General features: G+C 36.2%; 1 protein-coding gene across 1 annotated transcript in view; it reads left to right on the top strand.

The window, feature by feature from the left end:
- SRBD1 (S1 RNA binding domain 1) overlaps positions 1-16691 on the top strand; it is a 222713-nt gene that overhangs the window by 36971 nt on the left and 169051 nt on the right. The window contains exon 10 of the mRNA XM_032239455.1: positions 8320-8423. Coding sequence (XP_032095346.1) covers positions 8320-8423 — 104 coding nt within the window. The remainder of the gene's footprint in view (positions 1-8319; positions 8424-16691) is intronic.

Raw genomic sequence — 16691 nt, 5'->3', positions numbered from 1 at the left:
AGGAGATTGGGGTAAAAGTGCTCTCTTATAGAAATTTTACACCTTCTTTCTGTGTTTCTCTGGTTGTTAGAAAATTTTTATTAGATTCCATAGTTGTGAAAAAGTTAATTCTGACACTTTTTGCTACCTTATCAGTTACCTTTGTGGAGGGATGGAATTCTAGAGTTTCCTATGAAGCAGGAGTGGCCATGAGAAGTAGACACCGAACCAGAAAGGAAGGGTTTTTTTTTTTTATCATGACCCCGCAGCAAGGCTTTCTCTTTTGTCCAAACGGCCAAGCTCCCCTAACAAACAGAAGCTCTGCCCTTACATAGTCTTACACTCTAGATGTTATACGTGAAAGGGTCTCAGGTTTATAGCCTTAGAAATTAGAAGTGAAAGGGTCTTGGGTTTACAGGTTTAGAAATCACATATGAAAGGGTCTTGGGTTTATAGTTTTAGGAATTACATGTGAAAGGATTCTGGTCTCTGGATGGAGGAGTGGGGTGGGGGTTTGATCTTGTTTAAGTAAAAATGATGTCTTCTGGAGAGATTCCCCTGTACCATGCCTGGTGTCTTACAGGAAGGTGATTCAGGAGGCGCTGCCAGTCAGCCAGCCTTTTCTTTTATTGAAATGCAGTGTAGAGGTCAAGGGGACGTGATCCCAGATGCCTGGGTCTCCTTCCTCACCTACTCCCACCATTTTTGGTGATATCACTCCTAACAACATCTTTAAAGTACAGCATCCTGTGCTCCTTGTTCTATTCCAGAGCTGGAATGTGGCTTTTAACATTGTATAAAGTTTTCTTTATTACGTTATTTAATGCTTTTTATCTTGAAGTCTGCTTTGGTATGAGGATTGCATTGCAACCTGTGCCTTCTTAATGGAAATTGCCCCCACTCTTGTTTTATGTTAAATGCTTGCCCTTAGTCCTTTTGCCAGAGCTTTCTAAAGTCTTTTGAGCGAATGAAACTTATTCTGTAGTCCAGTATAGAATTGGTTAACTTTTCCTGTAAAGGTCCAGTGAACAAATATTTCAGGCTTTGTGAGCCAGATGGCTTTTGTTACAACTACACAATTGCTGTGTAACACAAGAGCAGTCATAGACAATACATAAAGAATGAGCATGGTTGTGTTTCAATAAAATTTTATTCACAAAACCAGATGGCAGGCAGTATTTGGCCCATGGGCCATAGTTTGCTAACCTCTACTCTAGTGAATGCCTCAAGAAAGGTATATGTGTACAATATTCTCTGAGTTCTTACACATTCAGAATTGTTTTCTGTGACCTTAACACTTGCATGATAGCTTGGTATGGTATAATAATCATTTTTGTTTACACTTTCTTTCCATAAGTTTCTTGAATATGTTGCTCTGCTCTTGGCTTCCTTCGTATATTATATTTGAGAAATCTGATGCCAGTATATTTCTCTGTCTCCTAGAAGTGCAGAGAGGTGGGCCGTATGTTGTGTTTTATTTATTCTCTTTATTGGTTTTATAGTTTTTCGAGAAAGTGAGGGGGAGATTTGGAATCAGGAAACTGCCAGTGTTTTTTAAACCTGAAATTTCTCAATAAATAATTTTTAAATTCATTTTTCTTCCTATCTGCATTTTATTGCTATAAAGAGAATAATAGAAAAACTAGTATGCCTTATCTTTCATGTAATACTTAATTTTCATCATTAAGAATGTAATTGTTTTGCTGGGCACAGTGGTGCATGATTGTAGTTCCAGCTACTTGGCAGCCTGAGGCAGGAGGATTGCTTGAGTTCAAGATTTCTGGGCTGAAGTGCACTAAACTAATTGGGTGTTCACCTTAAGTTTGGTATCAATATGGTGACCCCATAGGAACAGGAGACCACCAGGTTGCCTAGGAGGGGTGAACTGGCCCAGATCAGAAAAGGATCAGGTCAAAACTCCTGTGCTGATCAGTAGTGGGATTGCTCCTGTGAATGGCCACTGCATTCCAGCCTGGGCAACAGTGGGACCCTGCCTCTTAAAAAAAAGTAATTGTTTTTAATTTAAGATGACACAGATGTGAAAATTTTTTGTTTTGTTGTAACAAGACGTGAAGAGTGTTCAATTATCCCACAAATATTTCCTGAAAGGTTATTGTATGTTGGGTCCTATTTAGGGTATAGAGGTAACAGGGACCTTGCCCTTTTGAAGATTTGAGATGTTTCACTACTATATCTAAAGTTTTTCATTTTACTTTTGTGCACACTATATTTACTACATCAGGTGAAGTACATACTTTCAATAATTTGGAAGAATGTTAGTACAGTGAAATTTTACGTACCTAGTTATTATGGTTTACTGATACAGGTGTAATGTAATGAAAAATAATTTTTAATAGTACCAGTGACTATACTAAAATTCCTTTTGCAGAATTGGTTTTCTGTCTTTTGTCCACCTTTTATGTTGATTTAATTTTATTACAACTTTGGAAAAATGTGAATGCTTTTATTCTGTTAAAACCTAGCCTTCTAATTTCTGTTTGAAAATATTTTATTGAGCTCTGCATTTTAACTAGTGTGTTTGGCACATGTGGCATTCTGAGTTAGTGACTGAATTTAAGATTATGATTGACACAGGTTTCTGAGTGTGACAGTATTCAGGCCTGGGAAAGCAGAGGATTTTGGAAATGTCCGTTTTAAGAACTTTTTAGTTTATCATGTACAGGTTGGAGTGATGTTATGTGCTAGGTTACAAAAACAGCTTCCCAATTCCTGTAGTGCTGAGACCTCATGTTCCAACTTTGAACCTTACTTTTCAGCGTTTATATAGATACCTCAGCACACAGTATCACAAAATACAGAAATGAATGCAAATGATGAAAGACAGTGTGGTGAAGGAAAATTACTGTGGAAGTCTTCTCCAAGTACTGTTGGAGTAGCAGTTAATAGCTGCTTAGTAAATTAATTCTTCCAGCTGCATCTTTTTTTCTTTCTTTTTCAAATTGGTCCTTAGTGTGACCTTTTCTACCACATGAATTTATAACTCAGTCTTCACATTCTCTCATGAGACTTTCTGTTGCTTATCTTTTTTGGTGTGTCTTTTCACTGATGCCCAATTTCCTGTGTCTTACACTGCCTATTTCCTGTTCAGTGTCACCATCTGCAGTAATTCCGCTTTAACCCACTCATTTTCAACTTCAGTTTCTGTCCCAAGCTTTATTCTGTTACCTTACTCCCTTCTCCACCATGGGTTTTCCTGTGTGTCAGGATTTTTTGTAAGTTCGACTTATTACATTACTAGGTATGGTTAAAAAAAAAGAACAAAAAACTTCCAATAATGTATTGTGATATAATGGTGTACTTATGTGAATCATAATTAAATAACTGTTTCCGCTATATTGTTGTACTCTACTTGAATTAATTTATTAGAGGTAATTTCTTGTATGAAGAACTTCTGTTTACTAAGCTGGCACAACCTGTGTCAAATATGGAAGTCTCTGCTGAGCTCAAACTAAAGTTTATTTTGTACTCAAAATTTATTTTTTTGTAGATAGTTCTATGCAGTCTTATTGAATATGTTTTGTGTAAGCTTAATTTTTAATTTTTTTCTTAGACGATATCTTTCTCTGTCACCCAGGCTGGAGTGCAGTGGTACGATTATGCCTCACTGCAACCTCTGCCTTAAGGGCTGAAGCCATTCTCCCACTTGAACCTCCTGAGGAGCTGGGACTGTGGGCACTCACAAGTACACCTGGCTGATTTTTGTATTTTTTGTAGAGTTGGGGTTTCGCCATGTTTCCCAGGCTCATCTCGAACTCTTGGGCTCAACCAATCCTTCTGCCTTGGCCTCTCAAAGTGCTAGGATTACAGGCATGAGCCACTGTACCCAGCCGAAAAATTTATTTCTCAGTGATTGTTTTATTTCTGCTGGTGTTTACTTTAGAATTTCTCAAATATATAAGCAAAATCATACAAAGAAAAAGTTCTGTATAATTTTTTTAAAAACTTTGACAATTTGATATTTAGAATTTTACTCTAAAATATTTTTAAAATTTAAAGTTACAAAAAGATATATATTTTTTCTTTTTGGACTTTCTTTTCAACATAAAGGACAAATTGAGAAATTTTCATAGAATTATTTTCTGGTAATATTAAGTTGAATTGTTTTAACTGCTTTCACCACAGATGGGAAATCTAAGTTTTTGTTAGAGAAATGTGCTAAAATTATTAAAATATCAGTTTGTGTTCTGTAAAGGGAGACCTTAGTTTATTAAAACTCCATTCATTAAGAATAATTAGAATAAAGCCGTTAAGAATTACTGAAAACTCTGAATATATATTGAAGTGATGTTGTTTCTTTAATTTTTAATATATAATATACATATATAGTTATAGACTAGAAAATACCATTTAAGGGAGGCTTAATTATTTGGTTAATTTGTGTTACTATTTATCATCTCAATAACTGGTATTAAAGGGTGCTTTAAGAAAAGACTTTTAATTTTATAATAGCTTTATTGAAGTAACTTTCATATTGCATGTAATGCGACCATTAGAACTTTATAAGTTCAATGGTGTTTTGTAAATTCACTCAGTTGTGTAACCATTACTGCAAGCCATTTTAGGACATTTTTCTGCCCAATACTTCCTTGCCTCAAGCTCTATACAACTAACTTTCTATCTCTATAGATTTGTCTATTTTGGTCATTTCATATAAAGGAATCATACAATATGCAGACTTTTGCCTCTGGTTTCTTTCACTCAGCGTAATGATTTCAGAGTTTGTCTGTTATGGTACGTATTAGTATGCCTTTCCTTTTTGTTGCTACATAATATTGCATTATATGGACTCTTCGTAGTTTACTTGTCCATTCATCAGTCAGTGAATGCTTTGGTTGTTTCTACTTTCTGAATATTATGAATAAAGCTATGAACATTTGTGTCTACGTTTTTATGTGGACATATGTTTTGATTTCTCTTGGATATGTACCTAAGAGTGGAATTGCTGGGTTATATGGTAGTTTTATGTTTAACCTTTTGAGGAACTGCCATATTATTTTCTAAAGTGGCTATGCCATTTTTACATTCTTACCAGCAGTTTATGAAGGTTCCAGTTTCTCCACATCCCCACCAACATTTATTTTCATCTTTTCTTACTGTGTTTTGATTTGCATTTCTCTAATGATGTTGAACATCTGTTCATATGCTTATTAGTTGTTTATATATAATTTTCGAACAAATACGTCTTCATATCTTTTGTACATTTTAAATTGGGTTGTGGCCAGGTGTGATGGCTCATGCCTGCAATCCTAGCACTTTGGGAGGTTGAGGCAGGCAGATCTCCTGAGGTCAGGAGTTCGAGACCAGCTTGGCCAACATGGTGAAACCCCATTTCTTAAGAAAATAAATAAATTCGGTTTTGTCTTTTTATTGTTGAGCTGTAAGAGTTTTAAATATATTCTAGATTCCCTTATGTGACATACGATTTGCAAAAATTTTTATCCCACACTGTGCATTTTCTTTTCACTTTCTTGATACTATTCTTTGAGTCACAAAAATTATAATTTGTTGAAATTCTGTCTTTTTTTTATTATTGATTATACTTTTGGTGTATGACTTGAGGTCATAAAGATTTTCTCCAGTTTTAAAGGGAATTTTATAGTTTTGGTTCTTATTTTAAGGTCTAAGATCAATTTTGAGCTAATTTTTATGTATAGTATGAAGTAGATAGAGATCCACTTTGTTCTTTTGCATGTGGCTAATTCCAGTTTCCCGAGATTCACTGAAAAGATTTCACTGAATTGTCTTGGTACCCTTGTGGAAAATCAGTTGACTCTAGATGTATAGGTTTATTTCTGGACTCTGATTCCATTGGTCTGTATGGCTATCCTTATGCCAGTACACACTGTCTTGATTACTGTGGCTTTGTAGTAAGTTTTGAAATTGGGAAGTGGGAACCTTCCAAATTTATGCTTATTCTGAAAAATTGACATGGCTCTTCTCAGTCCTTTGAATTACTATATGTGTTTTAAAATTAGTTTGCTAATTCCTGCAAAAGATGTGAATTGGGATTTGATAGAGATTTCAATGAATTTGTAAATCAACTTGGGGAGTATTGCCATCTTAGCAGTATTAGGCCTTCTGATCCATGAACATGGGATGTCTGTTTAGATCTTTAATTTCTTTCAACAATGTTTTATAGTATTTAGAGTACAGTTGTTCTTTGGTATGCACAAGAGATTGATTCCAGGATCCCCACATATACCCAAATCTATGTATATGTAAGTCCCAGAGTTGGCCCTGCAGAACCCATGTATATGAAAAATAAGCTGTCCTTATACGGGTTTCAGATCCTGCAAATACTGTATTTTCAATCCCTGTTCGGTTGAAAAAAATCTGCGTATAAGTCAACACATGCAATTCAAACCTGTATTGTTCAAAGGTCAACTGTGTCAGTTTTGAACTTTTTTATTATATTTATTCCTGAGTATTTTATTCCTTTGGGTGGTATCCTAAATGGAATTTTAAAAATTATTTTCAGAATGTTTATTGCTAGTATGTAGAAATTAATTTTATATGTTGAGCTTGTGTTGTGCAACTTTGCTAAACTGTTTATTAGTTCTAATAGTTTTGTAGTGGATTGCTTAGAATTTTCTATATATAAGATCATGTTAACTGCAAATAGAGAAAGTTTTACATCTTCCTTTCCAATATAGATGATCTCCCTTCCTTCTCCCTGGCCAGAACCTTCAGTACAGTGTTGTGAGAGTGGACACACTTATCTTATTTCTGGGTCTTTGACCAGTAGATATGATGTTAGCTGTGAGATTTCTGTGCCCATGCCCTTTCTCACATTGAAGAACTTCCCATATTTTCTAGTTTGTTGAGTTTTTTTTTTTTTAATCATGAAGGGCTACCTGATGTTGTCAGATGTTTTTCTGCATCTATTGAGATGATCATAGGATTTTTGTTATTTATTCTATTGATATAATGTATTAGGTTAATTGATTTTTAGGTGTTGAATCAACCAGGCATTCCTGGAACAGATTCTACTTGATCCTGGTCTATGATCCTTTTTATATGTTTCTGGTTGTGGTTTGCTGGTATTTTATTGAGGATTTTTACATCTATATTTATAAGAGATACTGGCTTGTAGTTTTCCTGTGAAGTCTTGTCTGGTTTTTGTATCAGAGTAATACTGGCCTCACAGAAATATTTGGGAAGTTTTCCCTTCTCGAATATCTTTTGGAAAGTTTGTGAAGAATGGATATTGATTCTTTTTAAAATGTTGGGTAGAATTCAGTGGTGGTACCTGTGGGCCTGGACATTTATTTGTGGGAAATTTTCAAATTACAAATTCAGTATTCTTTTTATAGGTCTGTTCAGATTTTCTGTTTCTTTGTGGTTTGTTTTTGGAAGTTTGTGTCTTTTTAGGAATTTGTCCATTTTATCCTAGTTACCTAATTTGTCATACAGTTGCTCATGGTATTTCTTATCATCCTTTTTATTTCTATAAGGTCCTTAGTAATGGCCTCTCTTTTATTCCTGATTTTGGTATTTGAATGTTTCCTGTTATTTTCTTGATTAGTGAAAGGTCTTTCAATTTTGTTGATATCTTCAAAGAACCAACTTAGGGTTTTGTTGATATTTATTGCTTTTCTATGCTCAATTTTATTTTTACCCTATTATTTATTATTTTTTTCTGCTTGCTTTGGTTTTGTTTGTACATCTTTAAGGAGTTTTTAAAATGTGTTTAAAGACAGTCGTTCTTTTAATATAATTTTAATTAAGAGCATGGACAGGTTGATCTGAGTTTAAATTCTTTTTTGGCTTTGCGATTTGGAACAAGTTAGTTTCAGGAAAATTATTATATAAAATGTAGATGATAATACATCACTGGTGGTGGTAAGGATTACTTGAGTTAATATATTCAAAGTGCTTAGATATGCTCTATAATTAGTAATGCTCAATGAATGGTAACAATTAGTAGCTATTAAATATTGCACCTAGGGTTTTACATGTTTGTATTTATCTTAGCACAAGTTATCTTTTCAAGTCATAAAAAGTATACCCTTCCAACTCCAGATGATCAAAAAATTTCAATTAGTAGAATCTGAAATGAGACTTTAGATCATCAAAGTCTCTTCTTATAAATGTGATAGATAGGCTTTGTATTTGTATTTTATTTTCTAAGAGCTTATTAGGGTTTTCCTTATGAGGGAGGTGTATTACTTGAAAAAAGTGTAAATAAATGATTGTTTTTAAATGTATTCTTGGTAAATAAATGAGTAAAAAATTCATATAGCTGTCAGCTGCATAGCTGCCTGATTTGTTTCATATATTTTTTTGGATTATTAGTCTTTGCCTTATGTTTACACTCAGATTCTTGCAATTAACCGTGGAGAAAATTTGAAGATACTGACAGTTAAGGTCGATATTTCTGATGGAGTGAAGAATGAATTCTGTAGGTGGTGCATCCAAAACAGGTCTGTTTTCAGATACTTACAGAATTTTATTTCTTTCTTTTCTAAAATATGATACTGACATCTATATGTATTGATATGTAAAGATGTCTATTACATGAAAGTTATTAAAAAGCCAGTGATAGACAAGGTATATGGTGTCCCTTTTGCATTAAAAACAAAAAAAAAAAGTATATGTGTCATGCATGTTTGAATAGAGAATATCCAGGAGGATGCATGAGGAATTTATGATAGTGATTATCTCTGGGGAGAGGGACTTTTCTACTTCATTGCTTTTCTGTACTATTTGAAACTTCTATAAGATCATCTTTTCCCTTGCAAAAATAAACTAACAAGCATATACTGTGTATATCATATCTGAAGTGTTTAGTTTTTTAAGGATGATGGAAACAAAAATTAACTTATTGGATATTACAATATAAACCTCTAAGCATTCTATATGTGGGAATAAATGTTGCACATTAAGGATGATTGAAAGAAACATTAAATTTATTAGATATTTTAAGGAAATTTCTGAGCTTATGTAATTTTTTATTTCCCTTTTTATTTGTTAAGGGTATGTTTTAAAATAGCACCATGTTTGTATAACACTTTTTACTTTTAGTTTTAATTTTTCAGAGTGTAATTGATCCTCACAACAATGTGTTTAGTTGATAGAGCAGGTTTTGTAGCCACCATTTAGCCAGTGAGAAAACTGATACAAAGAGGTAAGTAAAGTGGCCTAGCAGTCAAGAGATGTAAATTTTGATAAAGCTCATCACCAGGCAGCTCTTTGTAACCTTAGGATAAAGGGATTGCTAGGAATGACTCTTAAAAAGTTAGATGAATTGTTCTTAGAGAATAAGTACCATGTGTTTTTGGAACTCAGTTACCTCCTTCAGCATTACTGTTTTGTTAATTCATTAAAAGCTATTACGTACCAACTTGCTTAACAACCAAATACTACTAACCAAACAACCATTAAGTAAAGCAATAATCTAAATGTTAATAGGTAAATTACTTAAGCCAATTGTGTTATATCCATATGGTGGAATTCTGTGCAGCCATTTTGAAAAAGTTGAAATAGAGCCACAGTTGAAGTATGAATGTGTCTTACTAGGTTAAAAAGACAGTTTACAATTAGCATTTATTTATAGTATGATTTCATTAGTGGCAAATAAATGTCTTTATATTACTTGTATAGTATAGATTTTTCTATATAGTTGTCTTTCCCTTTTTCTTTTTCTTTTTTTGAGGGTCAGGGTCTTACTCTGTTGCCTAGGCTGGAGTGCACAGGTGCTATCATAGCTCACTACAGCCTCAGTATCCTGGACTCCAGTGATTCTCCCTTTTTTTTTTTTTTTTTTTTTTTGAGATGGAGTTTCACTCTTGTTACCCAGGCTGGAGTGCAATGGCGCCATCTCGGCTCACTGCAGCCTCCGCCTCCCGGGTTCAGGCAATTCTCCTGCCTCAACCTCCTGAGTAGCTGAGATTACAGGCACGTGCCACCATGCCCAGCTAATGTTTTGTAGAGACAGGGTTTCACCGTGTTGACCAGGATGGTCTCGATCTCTTGACCTCGTGATCCACCTGCCTCTGCCTCCCAAAGTGCTGGGATTACAGGCTTGAGCCACCATGCCCGGCGATTCTCCCACTTTAGTCTCCGTGTAGCTGGGCTCATAGGTGCGTACAACTGGCTAAAAATTTTTTTTTTTTTTTTTTTTTTAAGGTGAGGTTTTGCCATGTTGCCCAGGCTGGTTTTGAACTACTGGACTCAAGTGGTCCTTTTACCTGAGCCTCCCCAAGTGCTGGCATTACAGGCATGACCCACCATGCCTGGCTAGTTGTCATTTTTCCTTCTTTCTTTTTTTTTTTTTTTTTTTTAAAGATGGGGTTTCACCATGTTGGTCAGGCTGGTGTTGAACTCCTGACCTCAGGTGATTTGCCCGCCTTGGCCTCCAAAGTGCTTGGATTACAGGTGTGAGCCGCCACGCCTGGCCACTAGTTGTCATTTTTTATGAATGTTTATTTTGTTTATAAATAAGCAAATAAACTCCAATGAAGAGAAAAAGGAAATATGTGCCTAAAACAAATCCTAGATTTAAAAAATTATATTAGGAAATTAGATAATTTTAAAATATGATAAACCTCTGAGATAGTTTCATAGAGGAAACTCCTAAGAAGTAGACATATTTGAGTTTGAATTCTAGTTATATTATTTATTTAATTATTTATTTTTGAGACAGAGTCTTGCTCTGTCGCCAAGCTAGAGTGCAGTGGGGCGATCTCGGCTCACTGCACCTCTGCCTTCCAGGCTCAAGCAATTCTCTTGCCTCAGCCTCCTGAGTAGCTGTGACTACAGGTGCGTGCCACCATGCCCAGCTAATTTTTGTATTTTTTAGTAGAAAGGGGGTTTCACCATGTTGGCCAGGATGGTTTCGATCTCTTGACCTCGTGATCCACCCGCCTTGGCCTCCCAAATTTCTGGGATTACAGGCGTGAGCCACTGTGCCCGGCTCCAGTTATATTACTTTGTAGCCATGTAGTGATGGGCATGTTACTTAGTTTCTTTCTCAGTTTTGTCCATCCTTAAAATGATAATACTTTCCTTATAGATTTGAGAGAATTAAGTGATAATCCATATAACTGTGTAGCATAGTGCCTGGTGAAGAACAGGCCTTTGATGGTATCTGTTACTACAAAGTAGTAGGATTATTGTGCTGATTCTTTTTAGAAATGTTTTAATCACGGTAAGTTGAAGACGATATTTTTCTGTAAATATTCATAATACTCAGTATCAGAGTCAGTCCTCAATAGATAAAAAAACAATATGTCATACTTTTAACCTATTTATTATCTTTAGACTAAGTGAATGTCAAGGAATTTTTTTACAGCAATTTATTTTTCCATGGCTTATTTATATTTTATATAGTTCTACTTCAATTGAAAAATTTGTAATATTATTTAGCTTACAATATAACATGTTGCATCACTATAGCATAGTAATATAGTTTTCAGTCAGGTTTGGAAGTTTTTCTTTTTCTTTTTTTTTTTTTTGAGACAGGGTCTCACTCTGTCACTCAGGCTGGAGTGCAGTGGTATGACCTTGGCTCACTGCAGCCTCAGCTTCCCAAGCTCAAGCTGTCCCCTCCTTGAGCCTCCCGAGTAACTAGGACTACAGGTGTGTACCACTACACCCACCTAAGTTTTTATTTTTTCGTATGATTTTTGCCATATTGCCCAGGCTGGTCTTGAACGTCTGAGCTCAAGTGATCCACCTGCCTTGGCCTCCCAAAGTGCTGGGAGTACAAGCATGAGCCACCATGCCTGGCCTGAAATTTTTTCTTAATTTGAATAATTCTAAGAGCTGAAACACTTTTCTAGGACCTAAAGAATTATTCTCAAAGCACTTGTTTTTCCTTTAAACACATGTGAATGACTGGAAATGCTTACTTGATGAATCTTCTTCTTCCTTTTTTTTACTCTCTTTTTCTGTTTCTTCCACCCTCTTCTTTATGTACTCATCCATTCATATTACGTGGTAGATGTTGGAATTTACTTGTAAACTAGACAAATATACTGCTTGTCCATGATGACAATGTAGTTTAATGAGAATAACACTAATTGTTAAGAGTATGTTGAGGTTACGAAGGAAAAGTGCAGTAAGAAGAAGAAGAAGAAAAGTGCTTATAACAGAACCCTAAGTAGATTGGACTTGACATGTAGGTAGGTCAGAGATAGAAGTTCGAGAAGGAAGAGAAGCAACGTGGAATTAAGATAGAGGTGTTGACAGGTTAGATCATACTTTGCTTTCAGGTATGCTAAGGACTTTTTTTTATAGCCAATAAAGACTTTAAATAGAGGAGTGTGTTGATCAGACTGCATTTTAAGATCACTCTGGCTATAGTGTAGATAATTATTTGGAAGGAATCAAGAGTAGATATGGGCAAAAGATTATGGTAGCTTAGACTAGGGTGGTAGCAATAGGGAATAAGTAGACATATTTGGGTAATATTTAGGAAGTAGATGGGTGGGACAAGGTATCTGATTAAATGGTGGGTGGATTGGTTAGGGAGAGGTGAAGTGAAGCATAAAATTTGTGTGGTCGCTGGGCGTGGTGGTCCACACCTGTAATCCCAGCACGTGGAAGGTCAAGGTGGGAGGATCACCTGAGGTTAGGAGTTTGAGACCATCCTGGTCAATATGGTAAAACCCTGTCTCTATACAAAATACAAAAATTAGCTGGGCATGGTGGTGCCTGCCTGTAATCCCAGCTACTCGAGAGTCTGAGGCAGGAGAATTGCTTGAACCCAGGTGGTGGAGGTTGCAGGGAGCTGAGATTGTGTCATTGCACTCCAGCCTGGGCATCAAGAGTGAAACTCCGTCTCAACAACAAAAATTTGTGTGGCTTGAACAATAAGATATATGATACAGTTACTATTACACTATAAATATATAAAGTACTATATAATAGGGCAAATAATGATTTAAATTGCAATCTTGTTATTATGTAAGTTGATTAGCATAACAAGGAAGAATTGAATGCTAATGTGTTAGTATTAAAAATAATATATAGGTCCGAATTCAGCAACTGAACAATTCCTCATTTGGAATCGTATATTACTAGTACAAGATTATAATAAGTTTGAAGAGGATTTCTAAGCTTTTTAGATGCTGAAATAGTTGCTGTGTTTGTGAGAACCTCAATAATCCAAGTTTCTGCATTTGCTCTTTAGGTAAAAACATATCTAAGGAAAATTTTTTTGTTTTAATTTACAAAACTACGTTTTAGAGAACATGATCTCGCTATGTTGCTCAGGCTGGTCTCAAACTCCTGGGCTTAAGCAGTTCTTCTGCCCCAGCCTCCAAATTAGCTGGGACTATAGGTGCATACTACCTGGCTTCAGAACTTGTCTTTTTGAGCGTGCAGATTCTTGTGTCTTTGACTTGAAAAGTCAGTTTATATTCTCTGAAATTGTGCTGCTGTTTTTCATGTAGTAGATTTAAGGGAAAGTGTATCTCTTTTAAATGTGGAAAAAAGAAAGCTCAGCGGAGGGAGCCTCTCTTCATTTTACTTATATGAAGTAGGGAGAGCATATTTCTTTGCCAAAGTGGAGAATATTTCTTTGGTGGAGTTTGTGATCCCTCATCTTAATTTTATGCTTCATTACATGCAACATATGTAGCACGTGTTTTGCAATGTAGAATTTGGTTTAAGTGAGGACCTCCTTAGTTTTATTCAGATATATTTAACTATCGAATTAGAGGAAGAATCAAGTTTAGATGACATCCTATAAGGCAAACCCATTGTATTTTCTTTAAGTTTAAAGATGTAAGTAATAGTAAGGTCCCTTAGTATGCTAAGTGCCTTCAATAGATCCCAGGAAGCTGATGAAGGGCAGCAAGGGTTTTTGTGTAAGGGGCAAAAAGGAGTTTCTATAATATAGGACATAAATATAGCTGTTATCTTTCAGGGCTGGGTCTGACGGTCTAAAGTTCAACTGAATGGGTATAATTGAGGCACCCTCAAGTATTAAATAGACCCACAGCTCTCTGTTCCAGGAAGGGGAGCTGAGCAGTCAAAGCCAAGGAAGGATCTTGAGACTTGTAGAAAACTACTGGGACTTTGAGAGGATATGGGTAGGTGATATTTAAGATTTCTGGCTTTTTTGTGCAAGCAATGGGGAAATCTTGGTTGGGGCTTAAAGGGAATGACCCATATTTAAAAAAAATTAATCCATTAGGGTCTTCCTGCCTTTAAAGACTATCTGTCTCGCATATTGTTCCATGATTCAGAACTGTGTTCTTTCTCCTAACTGATCAAGCTCCATAGCTTTGTGTATAAGACCCTATGATCCAGCCATTGCCACATATTCTAGCCTCATCTTCCCTCCTGTTGATCTTGCCGCTTTATTTCCTAGAAGTACTAACCCTATAGTTACCTCTGAGCTTTTACATATGCTATGATTTCTTCCCAGAATGCTCTTATTCTTTTATCTTGCTTGGTAAACTACAATTGATTAAACAACCCATCTCGGATGTTTGTTTTGGGAAGTCCTTCTTGACATTGGATTCTCCAAATTAATAATAGCAGCAGTAGCAGCAGCAGCAGCAGCAAAAACTTACATAGAATGTATCAGGCACCGTTGTAAGTCCCTTGCATATATTAACCCACAACAGTTCAACGAAGTAGACTATTATTACTCCCATTTTACTGATAAAGAAATTGTAGCACAGATATACTTAAGTAAATCTACCATCAAAGTAGAGCAAGGCCATACATGGTGGCTCATGCCTATAGCCCCAGCACTTTGGGAGGCCGAAGCATGCAGATCACTTGAGGTCAGCAGTTCGAGACTGGCTTGGCCAACATGGTGAAACCCTGTCTCTACTAAAAATACAAAATTAGCTGGGCGTGGTGGCGGGGGTATCTGTAGTCCCAGCTATTCTGGAGACTGAGGCAGGAGAATGGCTTGAACCTGAACGTGGAAGTTGTAGTGAGATGAGATCTTGCCACTGCACTCCAGCCTGGGTGACAGAGCAAGATGAAACTCTTGTCTCACAAAAAAAAAAAAAGGAAACTAATGGAGCAGAATTTGAACTAAGGCAACCTGGCTCAGATCATATTTTTAACTAGTATACTATGCTACTGTTTGCTGTCACTTCTGCTTTTGAGCTCTTCATATCTTTAACATTTATTTCTATTTTTACATTTATTATACTGTACATTTGTTTAAATATTTGTTTCATTGCAAAAAGGCGTGTGTGTTGAATTCATGCCTTTTTCAATGGAGTAGAGAAATTGTACTCCTGTGTATCCCTGATTCCTTCTGGCAAAGGCTACTAGGGAGCAGCAGGGATTTAGGTGGAAGGAAGGATGTATATCCTGCCTAAAAGCACCTTCATTAAAATTTAAAAGCTATGTAACACCTTCTGTGGAAGAGATTCAGTTAGTTGCTATTATGTATTCTTTGGAATAAAACATTGTAAATGCTTAAATGTTTGTTCAGTGAAATTTAGTTCATTTCCTAGCCTAAGATAGGTAAAGGGGATGAGAGTACCCTTAACGTAATATTAATTAATATTTTGTTAATGGTTTTCATTCAAGAGGGCAAGGGCAGAGATGTTGTAAATGGATGAAAACACAGAATGAATAGTATCATAGCACCAAGAGGTTTGTATGCCCACTGTGTAGTAATAGACTAATACACCAAGACAGCAGAGTTTGTAGCAGAGAAAAGAGTTTAATGATTGCAGGGCACTGAGTGAGGAGATGAGAGAAGACCCTAAAATCCATTTTCCCAAAAGTTCTGGGCTGGGTTTTTTTTGTTTGTCTGTTTTTTTGTTTGTTTGTTTTGTTTTTGTTTTTAAGAAAGGGTCTCACTCTGTTGCTCAGCTGGGTTGCAGTGACATAATCATGGCCACTGCAACCAAGCTGACTGGGTAATTGAGTAATGACCCAATCATTACTATAGCCTCAACCTCCTGGGCTCAAGCGATCTTCCTGCTTCAGCCTTCCAAATAGCTGGGACTACAGGCACACGCCACCACATCCAGCTAAATTTTTATTTTTTGTAGAGACAAGGGTCTGGCTATGTTGCCCAGACTAGTCTTGAATTCCTGGGCTCAAGTGATCCTCCTGCCTTGGCCTCTAGGAGGCCATATTCTTGGATTACAGATGTGAGCTACTGTGCTCTGCCCTGGGCTAGGATTTTTAAGGGGATCATAGAGGGCAAGGAGCTGGAAAATTGTGGTTGTTGATTGGCTGGAGTAAAGGGGGTAAAATTATCAGGATTTGGAAACTACTCTTTGGTGAGTCAACTTCTTGCAGGCATCTTTCATACTAGCTGATGTCAGTAGTTTCACTGGTACACAGGACCTGAAAGAATATTCAAATGGAAAACTTAACATTTCATAATGTTCAGGTTGTTAACTATAGAGCACTTAAGGGGAGCTGTAATCTTATAATAGGGTCTATGTGATTCTGGGACAGTAGGCACCAGACAACCATAAGGAAGCAGGTCAGAGAGTGAGCTGACCTCTTGAGTGACGCTGAATGTGCTGCCAGCTTGTTTATTTTCATTTCTAGCCCTCCCTTCTTTACTGATTAATTTTATAAGGTTTATAGGGACAGTTTCAGTGAGACTACATTTGTCCTTTTAGCTTGTGCCTGTCTCTTCCATTCTTTCTCCAGTGTTCATTAACAGTTGGTTCTGTGGCATTTATACTCCTCATTAGGTATGCAGATGCTGTCCGGTAGAGCAATGTGGCCTGAGCAATAGAGTAAGTTCC

The sequence above is a fragment of the Sapajus apella genome, unplaced genomic scaffold (genome assembly GCF_009761245.1).
Source record: "Sapajus apella isolate SASKATOON/1434 unplaced genomic scaffold, GSC_monkey_1.0 scaffold44, whole genome shotgun sequence".
NCBI lineage: Eukaryota > Metazoa > Chordata > Mammalia > Primates > Cebidae > Sapajus > Sapajus apella.
Note: the sequence above shows the minus strand (reverse complement) of the source record. Positions and strands in the feature narration are given on the sequence as shown.